Source organism: Lepisma saccharinum, chromosome 13, assembly GCF_977018435.1.
Source record: "Lepisma saccharinum chromosome 13, izLepSacc3.1, whole genome shotgun sequence".
Taxonomy (NCBI): Eukaryota; Metazoa; Arthropoda; class Insecta; order Zygentoma; family Lepismatidae; genus Lepisma; species Lepisma saccharinum.
In genome coordinates this window covers 78,446,894-78,460,936 of record NC_139241.1, presented here as the reverse complement: position 1 = coordinate 78,460,936, position 14,043 = coordinate 78,446,894, and the positions used below count along the sequence as shown (strand labels likewise).

The window sequence follows — 14,043 nt, the reverse complement described above, 5'->3', positions numbered from 1 at the left end:
AAGAAGGTAACAATAATTATATATCTGAAGTCTCTTTCAAAGGGACTGCTAAGTGCCTGGGCATGCGTGGTTAATAACAAAAAGGAATTCTTAAATAGAATGTTACTCAAGGTGTCCTACTACTGAAATTCGAAGATAAACCCTGGGTTACGGGTTAAAACTGTGCACCTTTTATATCTCTCACTAAAGCGCCTAGTAAAACTCATATGTATGTTTAGATTTTCTTTTACGTTTGAACTGATTAGGTTCTTGACCAATCGACTGTTTTACATTTAGGATCAAGTTCACACTAACGAAATTTGCTGTTTTAGGTTATGTAAATATGAGGAGGCAGAACAGGTGTGATTTTACATAGGCAGAACAGGACACAGGAAAGATGCACAAACGAAAGAAAAAGTATGTGTATGTAAGTACATAGTTCAATCCACGAATAAAGGCATTTAGCAAGAGTAACAGTACAATCCATACAATATTTATGAGCAGAAGAAAAAAATGTTTCGGAAAATGTAAAAACTACAATCAACAATGGTCTCTAAACAAGAGAAGGAAGACTAAATTCAACATAATCCTGAACAAACCAGAAAAATAAACGCCAAAATGAAATTTGAAACTTGGAGATCAAATTGAAGAATAAAGCCAGCAAAACAAATGAAAAGAAGGAATACAAATATTGAATGTTAACCAGCAAATTAAAAACAATTGTAGGCTATAGAATAATAAAATGTAACCAGCAAAACAAAAAATAGGGAGAGAAATATGAGTGAAATGAGAAGAGAAGAAGAAATACAATACCTAAACTCCGTAAAAAAGGAAACTACTACACTTAAAACGTACACTAACCAGCAAACAAATGAAAAACAGAGCAAACTGGGAATCACAAGAAACAAATTAAATAAATCAATATAAACAAACAACATTAACAGGAGCCTTATAAGAGAAAGACTTTAAGCAAGCCAAACAAACATAAGAACATCAATATTGCATAGATTTGAAGACTTCAAATGTTCTTACACATCACGTACAAGCATCAAATAATTGCATTTCCAGCAAAAAGTTCATGAATTTATTTTGTAGATCAAGCCGTTATATTATAGAACCAGCAATTTAAAATTTTCACAATACTTGTAAACTAAAAATTTTACAACAATCCAGAAGAAAATTGAAAAACAGAGACGAATAGAAGAATTCAAGAAAATTACGAAAAACTTAAGACTGGTATACAACAAGTGTGTCAATCAGGCTCTAGAGCCTGAGCACTTCGCCGGCTCGGTGGTCAATTTTCAATCTCGCCACCCAAGTTCCTGGATTCGAGTTCCGGCCAGGGCATGGGTGTTCTTTGTGAGTGTCCGTTCACCAATTTCATCATATCATCACTCATCCTCATCGTCAGGAGTAGCCAAAAGTGGCAGAGAAGCGACGCTAAATCTATATTGTATATATAAAAATGTATGTATGTGTGTGTGTGTGTATGTTTGTTCCGGCATAACTCTCGAACGCCTGGAGCAATTTCAACCAAACTTGGTACACGTATCACTTGAAATCTGGAAAGAAATACTGTGGGGGTAAGACACCTCTGGCACCTCTAGGGGTGGGGTGGGAAGGAGTGACGTAAAAATAGTCTAGAACCACCAATATTAAATTCCGCACAAACAGACATCAGTGACTCTATGCAATCCGCACAACCATAGAGTTTATCGGGTTGTCTAACATTCAGGCTGTGTTGCGAATGGAATCCATAGTTCTCCTGACACTCCCAATGCGGTTTAACTTCAAGTTCTCACCCATCGGCATGGGGGGTGAGAAGGGGTGAAAAATAAAATGCCACAAATGACCTAGATTAGTGTCGAATCCATAGTTTTGAAGTTGCTAAGCTAATTTGGTGACATTCACGATCACATTTAACATTTGTTACATTGTACACTATAGTTAGAATTCATTATTTTCCTGTCTAATACAAGATTGGGATAAATAAATACCCGGGCAACGTCGGGTAATCAGCGAGTAAGAAATAAAAATACTGGCTTAACTGGTTATTTTTTCACCTATTATCCACCAAGCTGGGGGGAAATCAAATCAATTGATCGATTTCTTATTGATTTATTTTACTTCGCTTTTCTGCCACTTTTGACTACTAGCGACGATGGGAATAAGTTATGATATGATGAAATTGATAGGAAGATTTCACACAGAAGCGACAAGCGTCGATTGGGAACGCGCCAATAGGCAGCAACGTTCCACACCGTAGTGGCGGCGTGACAGGCCGCACAAGCCTGCGTTCGACTGGTGAAATCCTCAAGCGACACGTGTCGCCTGTCGCTTCGGTGTGAATTCTCCCATAAGGTGACACTTGCAAATAACACCCATGCCCAGTCCTCGACGCAAACCCGGGGCCCCTGGCATCGTAGCACGTTGTGCTAACCACTCCACCACGGAGATCGGCCAGGACAATTGGAAAAGAACGAACAGGACATTGGCATCGAAGTAACATAAACAAGAAGAGTGTAGGGGAGATGGCCAATAAATTCAAGTGCAAAAAAAACAAACAAAAAAAAAAACGGGAAAGATACAACAAACAGTGAGCAAGTGTAACAAACTCACAACACGAAAAAGACTCCAAGCAACAAAAGAACACAGAAGACAGTGAAAAAGACACACACCTTGCGGTCTCGATCCTGCTCCACAGTGAATGTCCCACATAGTATGGGCCTTCTCATCTTTCGTGGCTCCTGCTCTTCCTCTGTCCGGGAGCAAGGGCCCTTGGACCCACACTGCAATGGGGACAACAATACTACATTTCTACACAAACAATGGTCTAAGGTGGACGAACAAAAATGTATAGGAAAATCGTGCTTCAACAATGAAAATAGTATTTTGCGAAATGTATCCATAATGTTATGTGAAATCCACATGTTCGACGAGGAATCGAACTCGCCTTTCTGGCATACCGTGCCAGAGACCCGGGTTCGAGTCCTGGTCGAGCCTGAATTTTTTCCTCAAGTTTCGACACAGTACATATCCTGTTTGTGTCAAATCCTAAGGTAACATACTCCCATAATGTCTGTAATGTTTCTTCGAACCAGGGGAATAACAAATGTACACAGTGTCTAATGGTTGAAAAGCCAAAAACGTATATTCAATTTCATCGAACAAAAAAGGTTTACTTCGCATAAGCATACTCGTTATTGTATTACAACTGCGAACAGTTCTTGTGACATATTCACTAGCAATTATACGTACACATTTTCACTGGGTAACAGTTCGTTATATCGGAGACACTTTTCTTCAAATTTACAGGAGAAACTACTTACGGAAATCAGTTTCTGTAGCATTGTCGGAGTTCTTCGAGGTATTTTCATTCATCTTTCATTCTATTTCAGCCGGAAATCAATTCCAGTTGCTTCAATTCAAGCGAAAACGGAACCACGCCATTTTTTAACTATGTTTGCCTAACCTAACTCTTCTGTGAATGTTCCGTGGGGCTATCCGGTAATGGCTTTTGGGGCTATTCGTGGATGGTTATACGATCCCAAATGGTTTTTGGGGGCTATGCGTGAATGGTTGGTGGGGCTCGCACCATGACGTGCGTTCCGTTAACACTTCGAGAAATGGCTTATTTTAGTGTAAAAAATGTTTCTAATCGTGTGAAAAGCTTAATGGCACCTTCAAATATGTTCTGCAATACACAATTGGTAAGTACGAACCGTACGAAACACAAAATATCCGATTTTAAAGTGTCTCCGATATAACGAACTAATACCTTTCACTGTTCTCGTAAATTAACACAAAAATGTTTATCGTGTAAAAGTTGCTGGTCTTCTTGGTTTACATTGAATTAACATTAAACAAGTACTTTGCAAATTTAACTGTAAACTTGCTAAGTCCATCGATGGGGTCCGGACACCCTGCCCCCCCTCTAAACACATCCTTGTTCGGAGCCTAATGATATAAACTCAGCAAAAACTAAATATCACATAGCATAACGGCATTCAACCCTTTGATTGTCATGATATTACCAGCAGTTCCTTATCCGGGATTCGAACACAAAACTCTTCTATTGGCAGCATGTATGATAATCACTATATCACGGAGATCACCACATAAAACTCACGGAGTTGGGTTTTAAGTCCACTTTAGGCACAGATAGGCTAATCGGGAATGGACTTAGTTTAAAGTGGGATCTGAACCACTGTGTAATGCGACTCCACCGGGTATCGAACCCGGGACCCCTTGATTACAATGCGACTACGTTACCACTACGCCATCGGGGAGGCAGGCCCCTACCTTTAGCTGTTTATGATTGTAAAACGAATAACAATTTAGCTATCAGGACTCTCAAACAACAGCGAAATTATATGAATTAAAACATTCTTGCATCAATACATCCTCTAGAATTGGTAATTTGTTGTATCCAGCACTGGCAACACTGCTTTTCGCACAGATAGTGTGAACTAGACTTAAAAACTAAACCCAGCTGTTTCAAACTTGTAAGTCTTGAGTAATCTAATATAAAACCAGCTAGAACCTGTACGGGTTATCAGAAAAGAACAATGGATCCGCACTGCTTGTATACTTAACAAGAAATTTTTAAAACATGCATCCGGTTTCAAGGTGAAGCATACAAGGAATTATCACTTGTGTGCGAAAAGCTACTTCATTTTCTTCGTGCCAGGACTTCTAAAGTCTACATATTCAATTACTTCTTAATCCTAGCTGCATTACATAAGTAAGTTGAACAGGCACAAGAATGTCGTTCCTCACAAGGGCAGTTCAGAGGTAAGTGTATGCACGAGGTATGCTCAATAAGTTGCGGACTGTGGTTGAGCATTATCTGGCTGAAGAAACACCTGTTCCGAATCGCTGCGGATTTTTGCGAGCAAAACTACCATTTAGCATCAACTGCTGTTTAGGTGACATAACCGCCACGACGGCTAATTTGTAAGATAATTTAAGATGAAAATTTGAGACATTGCAACCTTGAATTTATTTTTGGAAAAAAATTAGAGAAAGATTGAAATTGTATGTTTCTTATTTTGCGTTGCTTACGACGATGAGAATGGTTGATGATTATATTAAACCGATGAAGGAACACAAGAAGCACCCAGGCCAGTCAAAAACGTCCCCGATGGCGTTGTGGTAGCGTCGAGAGCTTGTAATCAAGAGGTCCCGCGTTCGATACGCAGTGGAAGCACATAATGGTTGGGATCCTACTTTAAACTGTAGGTCCAGTCCCGATTAGCCTTTCTGTGCCTAAAGTGGACTTATAAACAAAATCAATCAAACCAAGCCAGTCAACAGTACTTATGCAATTCGGTGTTTTACGCAGCACGTTTGCACCAGGAAAAACAATTTAACTGAATAATCGTTTCGATGTCGCTGTTTCCTATTGGTACTACGATATTGATTGGATGATGACTCATAAACAACACCCATGCTCAAGCCGGGATTCGAACGCGGGCTAACGAAAAATTAGAGAAATTAACACCAGAATTCGAGGGGAAAGAATCAAAAAGTTTTCAACTTCAGACACCTGAGATGTATCATACCCAGTGACACGAAGAGCAAGCACAGACGGGAAAGTAAGCCTTTAAGAGTGTGCTTGGTGAAACCTGTGAACAAAGAACTAAGTAACACCTGAACGCTACGAAGAAGTGAGGAAAATCCACTATACTCTGTTTCAGGAATCTGTGTAGCAAGAGAACGAAAACAAGTCCTCTGCGCAGGTCGATTCCTGAGGGCTTGGCCAATAAACGAGTGAGAGGGAACGGGATTTCACAAAAGGAGCAACGCGACTGCAGCTACCAGTCGTTTTCAGCAGCGCGCACTGCTTAGCTGTCCCTCGCTTTCTCCCCTTCTATACTTCCATGGACTACCTTGCTCCACAGTCTCCTGGAACAACGTATGGAAGCTTCAGAAATTTGGACATAGAGCGTGACAAGGTGAAAAATGAAACTCCTAGAAAAACATGGTGAAGAATAAGAATACTGGATTTGATCTCGAAGAGAAAGCGAAAGCATCTGGGACAGTGACTAGGAGAGAACTGTCTGCAAGAAGATGCGCAGAACACAATGGTTAATGGGGGGAAATGGTACAGATAGATCATATTAAATTAAGAGCTATACACAGACATGAAGCGTAAGCTCAGGATCAGAAAGCTTAAAGGTTACAGTGAAGTAAGTGCCTATTTGACAAGAGAATAATGAATATTTAATTCAATAATTAATATGTATATAAAATTAATATGAGAACAGTCTAGATATGGATTCATTAAAACACCTTTAACTTTCTACAATTTAACATTCATTTTTGACTGACAAGCCATGGAACAATACAAGATTATTTTTCATTTTCACATTGGGAATAAACTGTAGGAATACCCGTCAATATATTCTTGCCTCAACAACATAATTGCTTCTGCATATCAAAATTATATACTCCTACGTCACTAATGTTAATTTGTCACATTTAGCAAAAGCTATGGCCAGGAAAATAATATGGAAATGTCATCTAGGAATCTTTTAACGGCTTTTGATTACCACTACACTACCGAGAAGGTTTTTTTGTTAAAATACTGTCGCCAATCAAATAGAAGAAAAGAATAACTGTAACACCTGTGTTCCAACAGTTGAGACATCAATGTCAACAATGTACCAACGCTAAAAATAAATCAACTTTTGGAACATGTCTTAATAAAGGACAATGATCAGACTTGCTTTCGCAGAAGAGCTAAGTCCAATATCAGTTGACAGTGTATCCTACACAAAACTCGGGTTAAACCTAGGAATAGGTACAAAGATAAGGTTATCACAAAGTTTACAGGACAAGGTATCATAATATTGTTCCCAAGGGAAAAAAGTACATTATCAGAGTACAAATTATTAGTTATCTACATCCTTTGACAAACCAAGCCTGATGTACCTCTCCTATAAATAGATAACAAGCCAAGCTGATAATGAAAGCAAAGAGATGAACCAACACGTTAGATGGCAGTACAGAAGCACAGATGGATTACTAAATTATTATTTTTTATTTCCCCTGCTCTTCATCTCTGAATCTCAACCAGAAAGTGGCTTGTAAGGAATATCAGAAAAAGTATACGCAGTACTTTTAATACCAACAAAATACCTATAAAATCAGAGAGAAATCTGAAAAACTGCCACGGATAGATTTGAAGTCGAGACAAACAACAAGAAGTATGAGAGTTGAGATCGAAAAAAAGGTTTCAGAACAAGCGATTCCAAATTACCAGGAAAAAGATTTAAGAAGAAGTAGGTAGGTATTGGGAAAAGTCACAGGGAACAACTTCAAGGTAAGTGTATTGGGTAGTACCAAGGCAGAGTTCTGAAGTTACAAATATTGGGAAGAGACAAAATAGATATTTGAAGACATAAAATGTATCGGCAAATACCAAGAAAAAGACCATAGGACAAGCAGTCTTGGGAATTACCGGGGGAAAACTTTGAAGACAAGCTGTTGGAAAACATGAAAGAGAACTGATTTAGTAAATTGAGAAGTGCCTGGAAAGATCTGTGAAGACAAGTCGAGTATTACAGCGTGCCAGAGAAGATTGTTAACAACAAATACGTTACAGGAAACGTTGAGGTTCTTGGAACTCAATTTAGATCTATCTGAGAAGAAACTACGAAGTACTGAAAAGTAAGTGTAACTATAGTGAAGCATGGGAATTGCCACAAGCCTCAAGTAACCTGGGAAGTAACTCTACAAATAGACATTATTAAAAAAAAAAAAAAGTTATGAAGAAAAAATTGCGAAACAGGCCAAAGATTCCGAAATTATTGAAGAGATATATGCTCAAATATACTATTATACTTTTAATACTGTACAGAAATTAAAATTCTTGATAAAATGGTTTACTAGAAAAAAGTAAACGGTTCGCAATTATGTATGTGTAATTATGGCCAAATTTCGTCACTTCTTAAGAAAACTCCTCATTTAGGTAGCGCCTCCCCGATAGCTTAATGGCTAACGCTGTTGACTTGTAATCTAGGAGCTCAGGGTTCGATTCCTGGTAGAACCAAGTAGCACAACAGTTCGGTTTAGACTTTAAAATGCAGTGCCAGCACCGATTCGCCTACTTGCCCATAAAGTAGACTTGTAAGTAATTTTGCCAAAACTTTTGTTGTTGTTTTGAAATTAGGTTTTCTAGTTTTCTAACACTGGCTTTTGAGAGACTCTTAACTACAAGTAAACTCTGCTTCATCGCAATTTTGCAATTAGTAGTACATGTGTTTTGCAATGCAAACACCAGTGTCTTTAGTATAAAATATAATACACTGCTGGCAACACTTAACAAGACATGAATATATGCTCATATGTCAGAAAAAAATTAATTCCAAACACGAACTTAGCTTCGGCTGTACTGTAAATTTAATGTTAAAAACCAAACTGCAATACACATGGAAAATTTTCAATAATAACACACACAAGAACAGTGTTACCAAGCGGTAGATATTCCTGTGATCAACAACGATAATCTACAAAGGGCACACATGAACATTAACCTTAGCAACAAGCATGCAGTGTTGCCAGGACATGAATACTTACAATGAAGTCCCCAGTAACACACCACAGGTCGCCGGTGTTGCGTGGCTCCAGTAAGAACGTGTACAATGATGACAATGACGTTGATGTAGATATTATGGATAATGTATCAACAACACAGAGAACACAGACTGGGTTAATGAGAAACGTACTGTTTCTGTATCTAGGTATAGAGAACACTAGTGTACAGTATCTGCCTAGTACAAGGGATTCATGTCTCTGTCTCGGCACATATTGACACGGTCTATGGCTGCTTTAGGAAATGAGTGGATACCAGTCGTAATGTTAGCATGGGGTGGTTGAATCCACCCTTAGTCTAGTCCTGTCTAGTCGCTCTCGAAACGCTGCTTGTGGTAGGACAGAAACCTGAAACAAAAGAAAAACGAAAGTATTAAAACCATGTTTTCAATCCAATTCGCCATATTAGTGCAGTACTACACAAGGTAAACAAGCAATCAAGATTTAACTCGTGCGATTCTTTTTAAAAAATCAGTTATTTACATCACTTTTGAAGTATGTAATTTATAGAATAATGTACATGACTAATTTAAATACACTATAGTTGCTGATCAAGGCAGTTTATTAAAATTTAAAAGTACTTTACACATGAAGTTTCTACCTTATATCAGTGTCTTCCTTGGTCACAACTTTAGTGCTTTTTTTAATATGGAAACAACGCTTAATTGTGTAACCATAAGTAATTTGTAGACACCAAATTCACTTTTGGTGAAAGTACATTAATCTCATAATTAGGGCCCGGGACTTTATGACCTACAGAACTGTAAAATATGTATGTAATTATGTCATATAAATTGGAAAATATGTCATGAAAAATTACAAATATGTCAGAAAAATGCAGAAATATTTCCAGTAAAGCCAAAAATATGCACAACAGTACTCTCGAATTTCTCCCATACCCGATAGAGTAGAGTAGGGGCTGTAATGTACCTAATGTTATTTTTATACTGATTTTTGTGAAAAGCGAAAAAGGCAAAGCAATGAGAACGAAACTTCTTTACTTCCCGTGCAACAACGAGAGAGAACATTTTTCCTCAATAATGTTTGCATGGCTATCAATTGTCGGCGGGATAAAAAAAGTGGGGTATTATTGTTCTGTACTAAGAAAAGACGGCACCTTTCTTCCTCCGTAATTTCCATATCCTGCCATCGACAATATGAACTATCCGTTGTGCTAAAGCTACGAAGAAAAACAATATGAAATAACCGATTATGTGCGAGAGAATTACGAAATTATACAGAAATATGTCTTATTACAACAAAATTGAAGAAATGTGTCAAAATATGCTTTGTCAAGTTTGTCTATTTCGGCTGATTTTCATCAGATATGTAAAGATCTCACCCCAATATTAGATCCGAAGCCAAATTAAAAATATGTTATATTTAGTCCCGGGCCCTACTCATAATCATACAATGGTGTTGATTAGGCTCTTAGGAAAAGGAAAAGCATGGGAACAAAACATGCTGATGAGGTGAAGCTCATACGAGAGGAAAATGTGTAAACTGCAAGCACACTAAATTTCTGTTGCTTCAAAACTGATTAATTTTCATACGTAGAAAATAGCACATGTTTTGTGTAGGACAATAACAAAATACTAATCATATGAAACTGTAGTGTCACTATCATTAAGCTGTACATAAATATGGCAGCTGATAATATGTTGCAAATCATCATTGAAAAATCGACAACATTCAGATACAAAGACTAAAGTTACAATTATGTAATACATGCAAGATATTTTTATTTTTACTGGAAGAAAAGTTGCTGAAATTATGCAGGAAGTATTTTGACACAAAAGATCTTGATATGCAGCATAGCATTCTATCTAACAGACTATAAAAAGGAAAGGTTGACAAGAAAACACCTTCCATGTAAAAACATATACCATGCCGAAAAATATACAAGCAATTTTATGCGGTTTTTTAACAACCACAAACTGTGATTTAAATTTAGAAATCAGATTTAAGTATGATACCATCAAAAATGATTTCTTTAAATAAAAATCATGATCTTTATCCATCCTGGTACTACAAATTATTAACAAGAATGGATCAACTGATTAATGTTCAGAACTATTTTTTTTAGTTTTTTAGTCTGAAAAAGATCCTGATATTAGGATTGAAACGTTACGTGTCAAGTTTTTATTATTATAATAAACACTGCCTTTGTCAGTAGATTTAGTGTATTTTCTAAACAAGGCTTAATCGTGTTACTAATAATAATAAATACGGTCATGGTGTAGGTCGCGAGCTAGTCATATAGTATTACCCCCATAAAATGAACATAAAAACCCACTCTAGAAGAAAAAATGAACAGTATTTTATGGGGAAATCGAACAGGATGCACGAAATCTTCGAAATGTTCAAATTCGCTAAAATTCCGAGAACTTGGCAACAAAAGCCGTCTCTCTGATATTTCCTTTTGCCTGCATACTGTGATTTATCAACAATAACTCTTTGTCTAGGAAAAGATGTGGTTAGCTGTTGCAAGGAACTCACTTCTGCTGGTTGTTTAAACATTCTTCCGCTTCTTCAAACATCTCGATTCTAACTTCGTGGAAAGGTTGTTTACGTCACAGGGATGAGAAGGAATGGAGATTTTACAAGAGGAGTGGGCTGAACTACGTCCGGGTTGGAGGGAAGTAGTCTCAACTATAGCTACTTTGTATGTTCTCTTATATTGAGCATGTATATACTTCTAGGTTGATCGCGACGGTGTGGAAGACAGATGAACTGATGAGCCTCAGGCATATTTTTGGTCTAACCTTAATATTATCTTATTTTTTTGTTATGTAATGTCGCTATATCATCTCTAGTGTGTTATTCATGCCAATGAGGATGAAGATGATGAAATAAATCTGCCATGGAGGGAGTCTACCCCACTTACATCCAAGGGGATTGAAAACTGAGCTTAGTCTTCAGGGATGACGTGCCCAGAAGGAAAGCGGTGATGGACGATTACCAACAAGTTCATTGGACGATCGTAGAATCCGGGTTTCTCTGCCCGACCATAGAATCCGGGGTTTCTCTGCCCAACTATAGAATCCGGGGTTTCTCTGCCCCACCACAGAATCCGGTTTTCTCTGCCCGACCACAGAATCCGGGTTTCTCTGCCCGACCACAGAATCCGGGTTTCTCTGCCCGACCACAGGATCCGGGTTTCTCTGGCCGAACACAGGATCCGGGTTTCTCTGACAGACCACAGAATCCGGGTTTCTCTGACCGACCACAGAATCCGGGTTTCTCTGCCCGACCACAGAATCCGGGTTTCTCTGACCGACCACAGAATCCGGGTTCTCTGACCGACCACAGAATCCGGGATTCTGTGCCCCACCATAGAATCCGGGTTTCTCTGGCCGACCACAGAATCCAGGTTTCTCTGCCCGACCACAGAATCCGGGTTTCTCTGCCCGACCACAGAATCCGGGTTTCTCTGCCCGACCATAGAATCCGGGTTTCTCTGCCCGACCATCGGGCACTCTTTTCATTGATTAACATTTAAAATCTATATCCTTATTTTCTTAAAAGCTGAGAATGATTATAGGCATTCAGCACAAATAAGGGCATACACAAAAAGGCAGAATACTGTGTAACATAATTATCCGGGAGTAGCTTTGCATTAGCTTCTCTAGTTCTCGAGATACGACTGTGAACGCTCTGACAGAATAGTGCGCGCATGCTGGACATCACTTACACTTACAACAGTGTTTGTGGGTCAAGCACCTATTCACCACAAGTGCTTTGACCCCCAAATGAACCACATGGGAACTCTTTCAATGATGACGTAACACGACGGCTACAAGACATTAGCCACGCACACACACACGCGTGTTTCAACACATCTGAAGGCATATGTTTACACGTCAGAGACCTTCAAAATTACACTTCTAACGTACACGCCCGAAAAAAAATACTTTCGCATGCTTAGACTAAACCGTTTCATGTACATTGTACAGTGGGATCCATAAGTATTACCGTGCAAATTGTCCATGACTATTTTCATTAATTTTTCTCTTACATCCAGTGTGTTTTTAAGCGATGGATTTTTTATGTATGCTGTGAAGAATTTGTCAACAGCTTGTTTTGAGTTTTCTTTTAATTCTTGAAGCTGTTATTGGGTAAAATAAAGTGCACGAACATGGTGATGGACAATTTGCAAGGTAATACTACTCATGGATCCCACTTTACAGTCAACGGCAAAGATAATGGTAGGCAAATTGTGCACCACTATTTTCATTATCTTTTCTTTTTCTACATACGTGTTTTAAGGAATGAAATTATGTTGGTTCGAAGCAGGCATTGTTCTCTGCTTATTGAAGTCATTATTTCAATTCATTGACATCATATTGTGTAATTCAGACCGAATGGAAATGGTTGTGGACAATTCGCCTGTTTCTTTCGCCGTTACATATTCTACGATAGGATGTGACACTTGCGTCTGAAAGGTTAATGCGAAAGTTACCAGCGCCGCCAAGCGGACGGTTTGATGTGAGATTGATTGTTCGAATTGGCATTTTACTTCGCCTTTTTACCACTTTTGGTTAAGCGCGATGAAGAATAACCTAATTCATCATGCTCCAAAATGTCTTTCAGAAATTCCTCATGCCCTATTCCTGATAGAACAGGTTTGGTAAAGGATTTTTGGAAAATACGTAGAGTGAAATAAGATAGTGTCGAATAAAAGAATTATGAAGATAGCCCGTAAAACGGACAAACAATAAATCTGTCCGGATAATGGCACATTCGGAAATCCAGGCATTTCGGATAATCCGAATATCAGATTTCCGGAAATTCGGATATCAGAATATCCCATACCCGGATAGAAAATTATCCAATACTCGGATAAAAAATTATCCGGATTTGGGCATCCCTATTCTAGACATGGCACCTAGGGATCCCTCACCCACCCGGTGTCTTTCCCACTGGTGAAGAGTTGCAACATTTTTGGGGGAAAAATATTGCAAAACCGACCTGCGAACGGCTTTCCGAGTGCCTAGTCTTAAGCAACCTCTTGGCTCTGGCAGATCCTAACAAAAACAAGCAGGTTCTTTATTTTCTGTCTGGGGCAGAGTCTTGTGTTGCTGAAGGCCTGAATTCCACTCCCAAACTTTTTTTTTCTTCCACCTTACGCCATCCGTGTCCACGTGTCTGCTTCTTGTGTACCAACATTTGAGGACAAGGACGTATAACAGGCCATCAAGGTCACTGAATCCAGTCTCGAAACTTCCGGAGAGATTATTTCCCCAATCTGGGGAAATTTGTTACATTACTTTCTATGCAAGCAACAACAGGGTCTACGGGATGGCTTAGAGGTTGCGCCGCCGCCTTGTAATCAAAGGGTCTAGGCTTCAGTACCGAATGGAGCCACAATGCGGTTCGGATGTCACTTTATTCTCGATTAGCCTATCTGTACGGCTGCATCTGTACTTATAGCAACACACATAGCACCTTGTAAGGAAGCGATTA

The 14,043-nt window shown here is 38.7% G+C and overlaps 1 protein-coding gene across 5 annotated transcripts in view; it reads right to left on the bottom strand.

Moving 5' to 3' along the window:
- LOC145997448 (protein FAM13A) overlaps window positions 1–14,043 on the bottom strand; it is a 167,036-nt gene that overhangs the window by 62,864 nt on the left and 90,129 nt on the right. For 4 of the 5 annotated variants that reach the window (XM_083134507.1, XM_083134511.1, XM_083134509.1 and 1 more), the window contains exons 2-3: window positions 8,563–8,925; window positions 2,658–2,768 (exon numbers count right to left, since the gene is read on the bottom strand). In XM_083134507.1, coding sequence (XP_082990633.1) covers window positions 2,658–2,714 — 57 coding nt within the window. In that variant the 5' untranslated portion in view covers window positions 2,715–2,768; window positions 8,563–8,925. The remainder of the gene's footprint in view (window positions 1–2,657; window positions 2,769–8,562; window positions 8,926–14,043) is intronic. The other variant, XM_083134512.1, reaches the window with a different exon arrangement.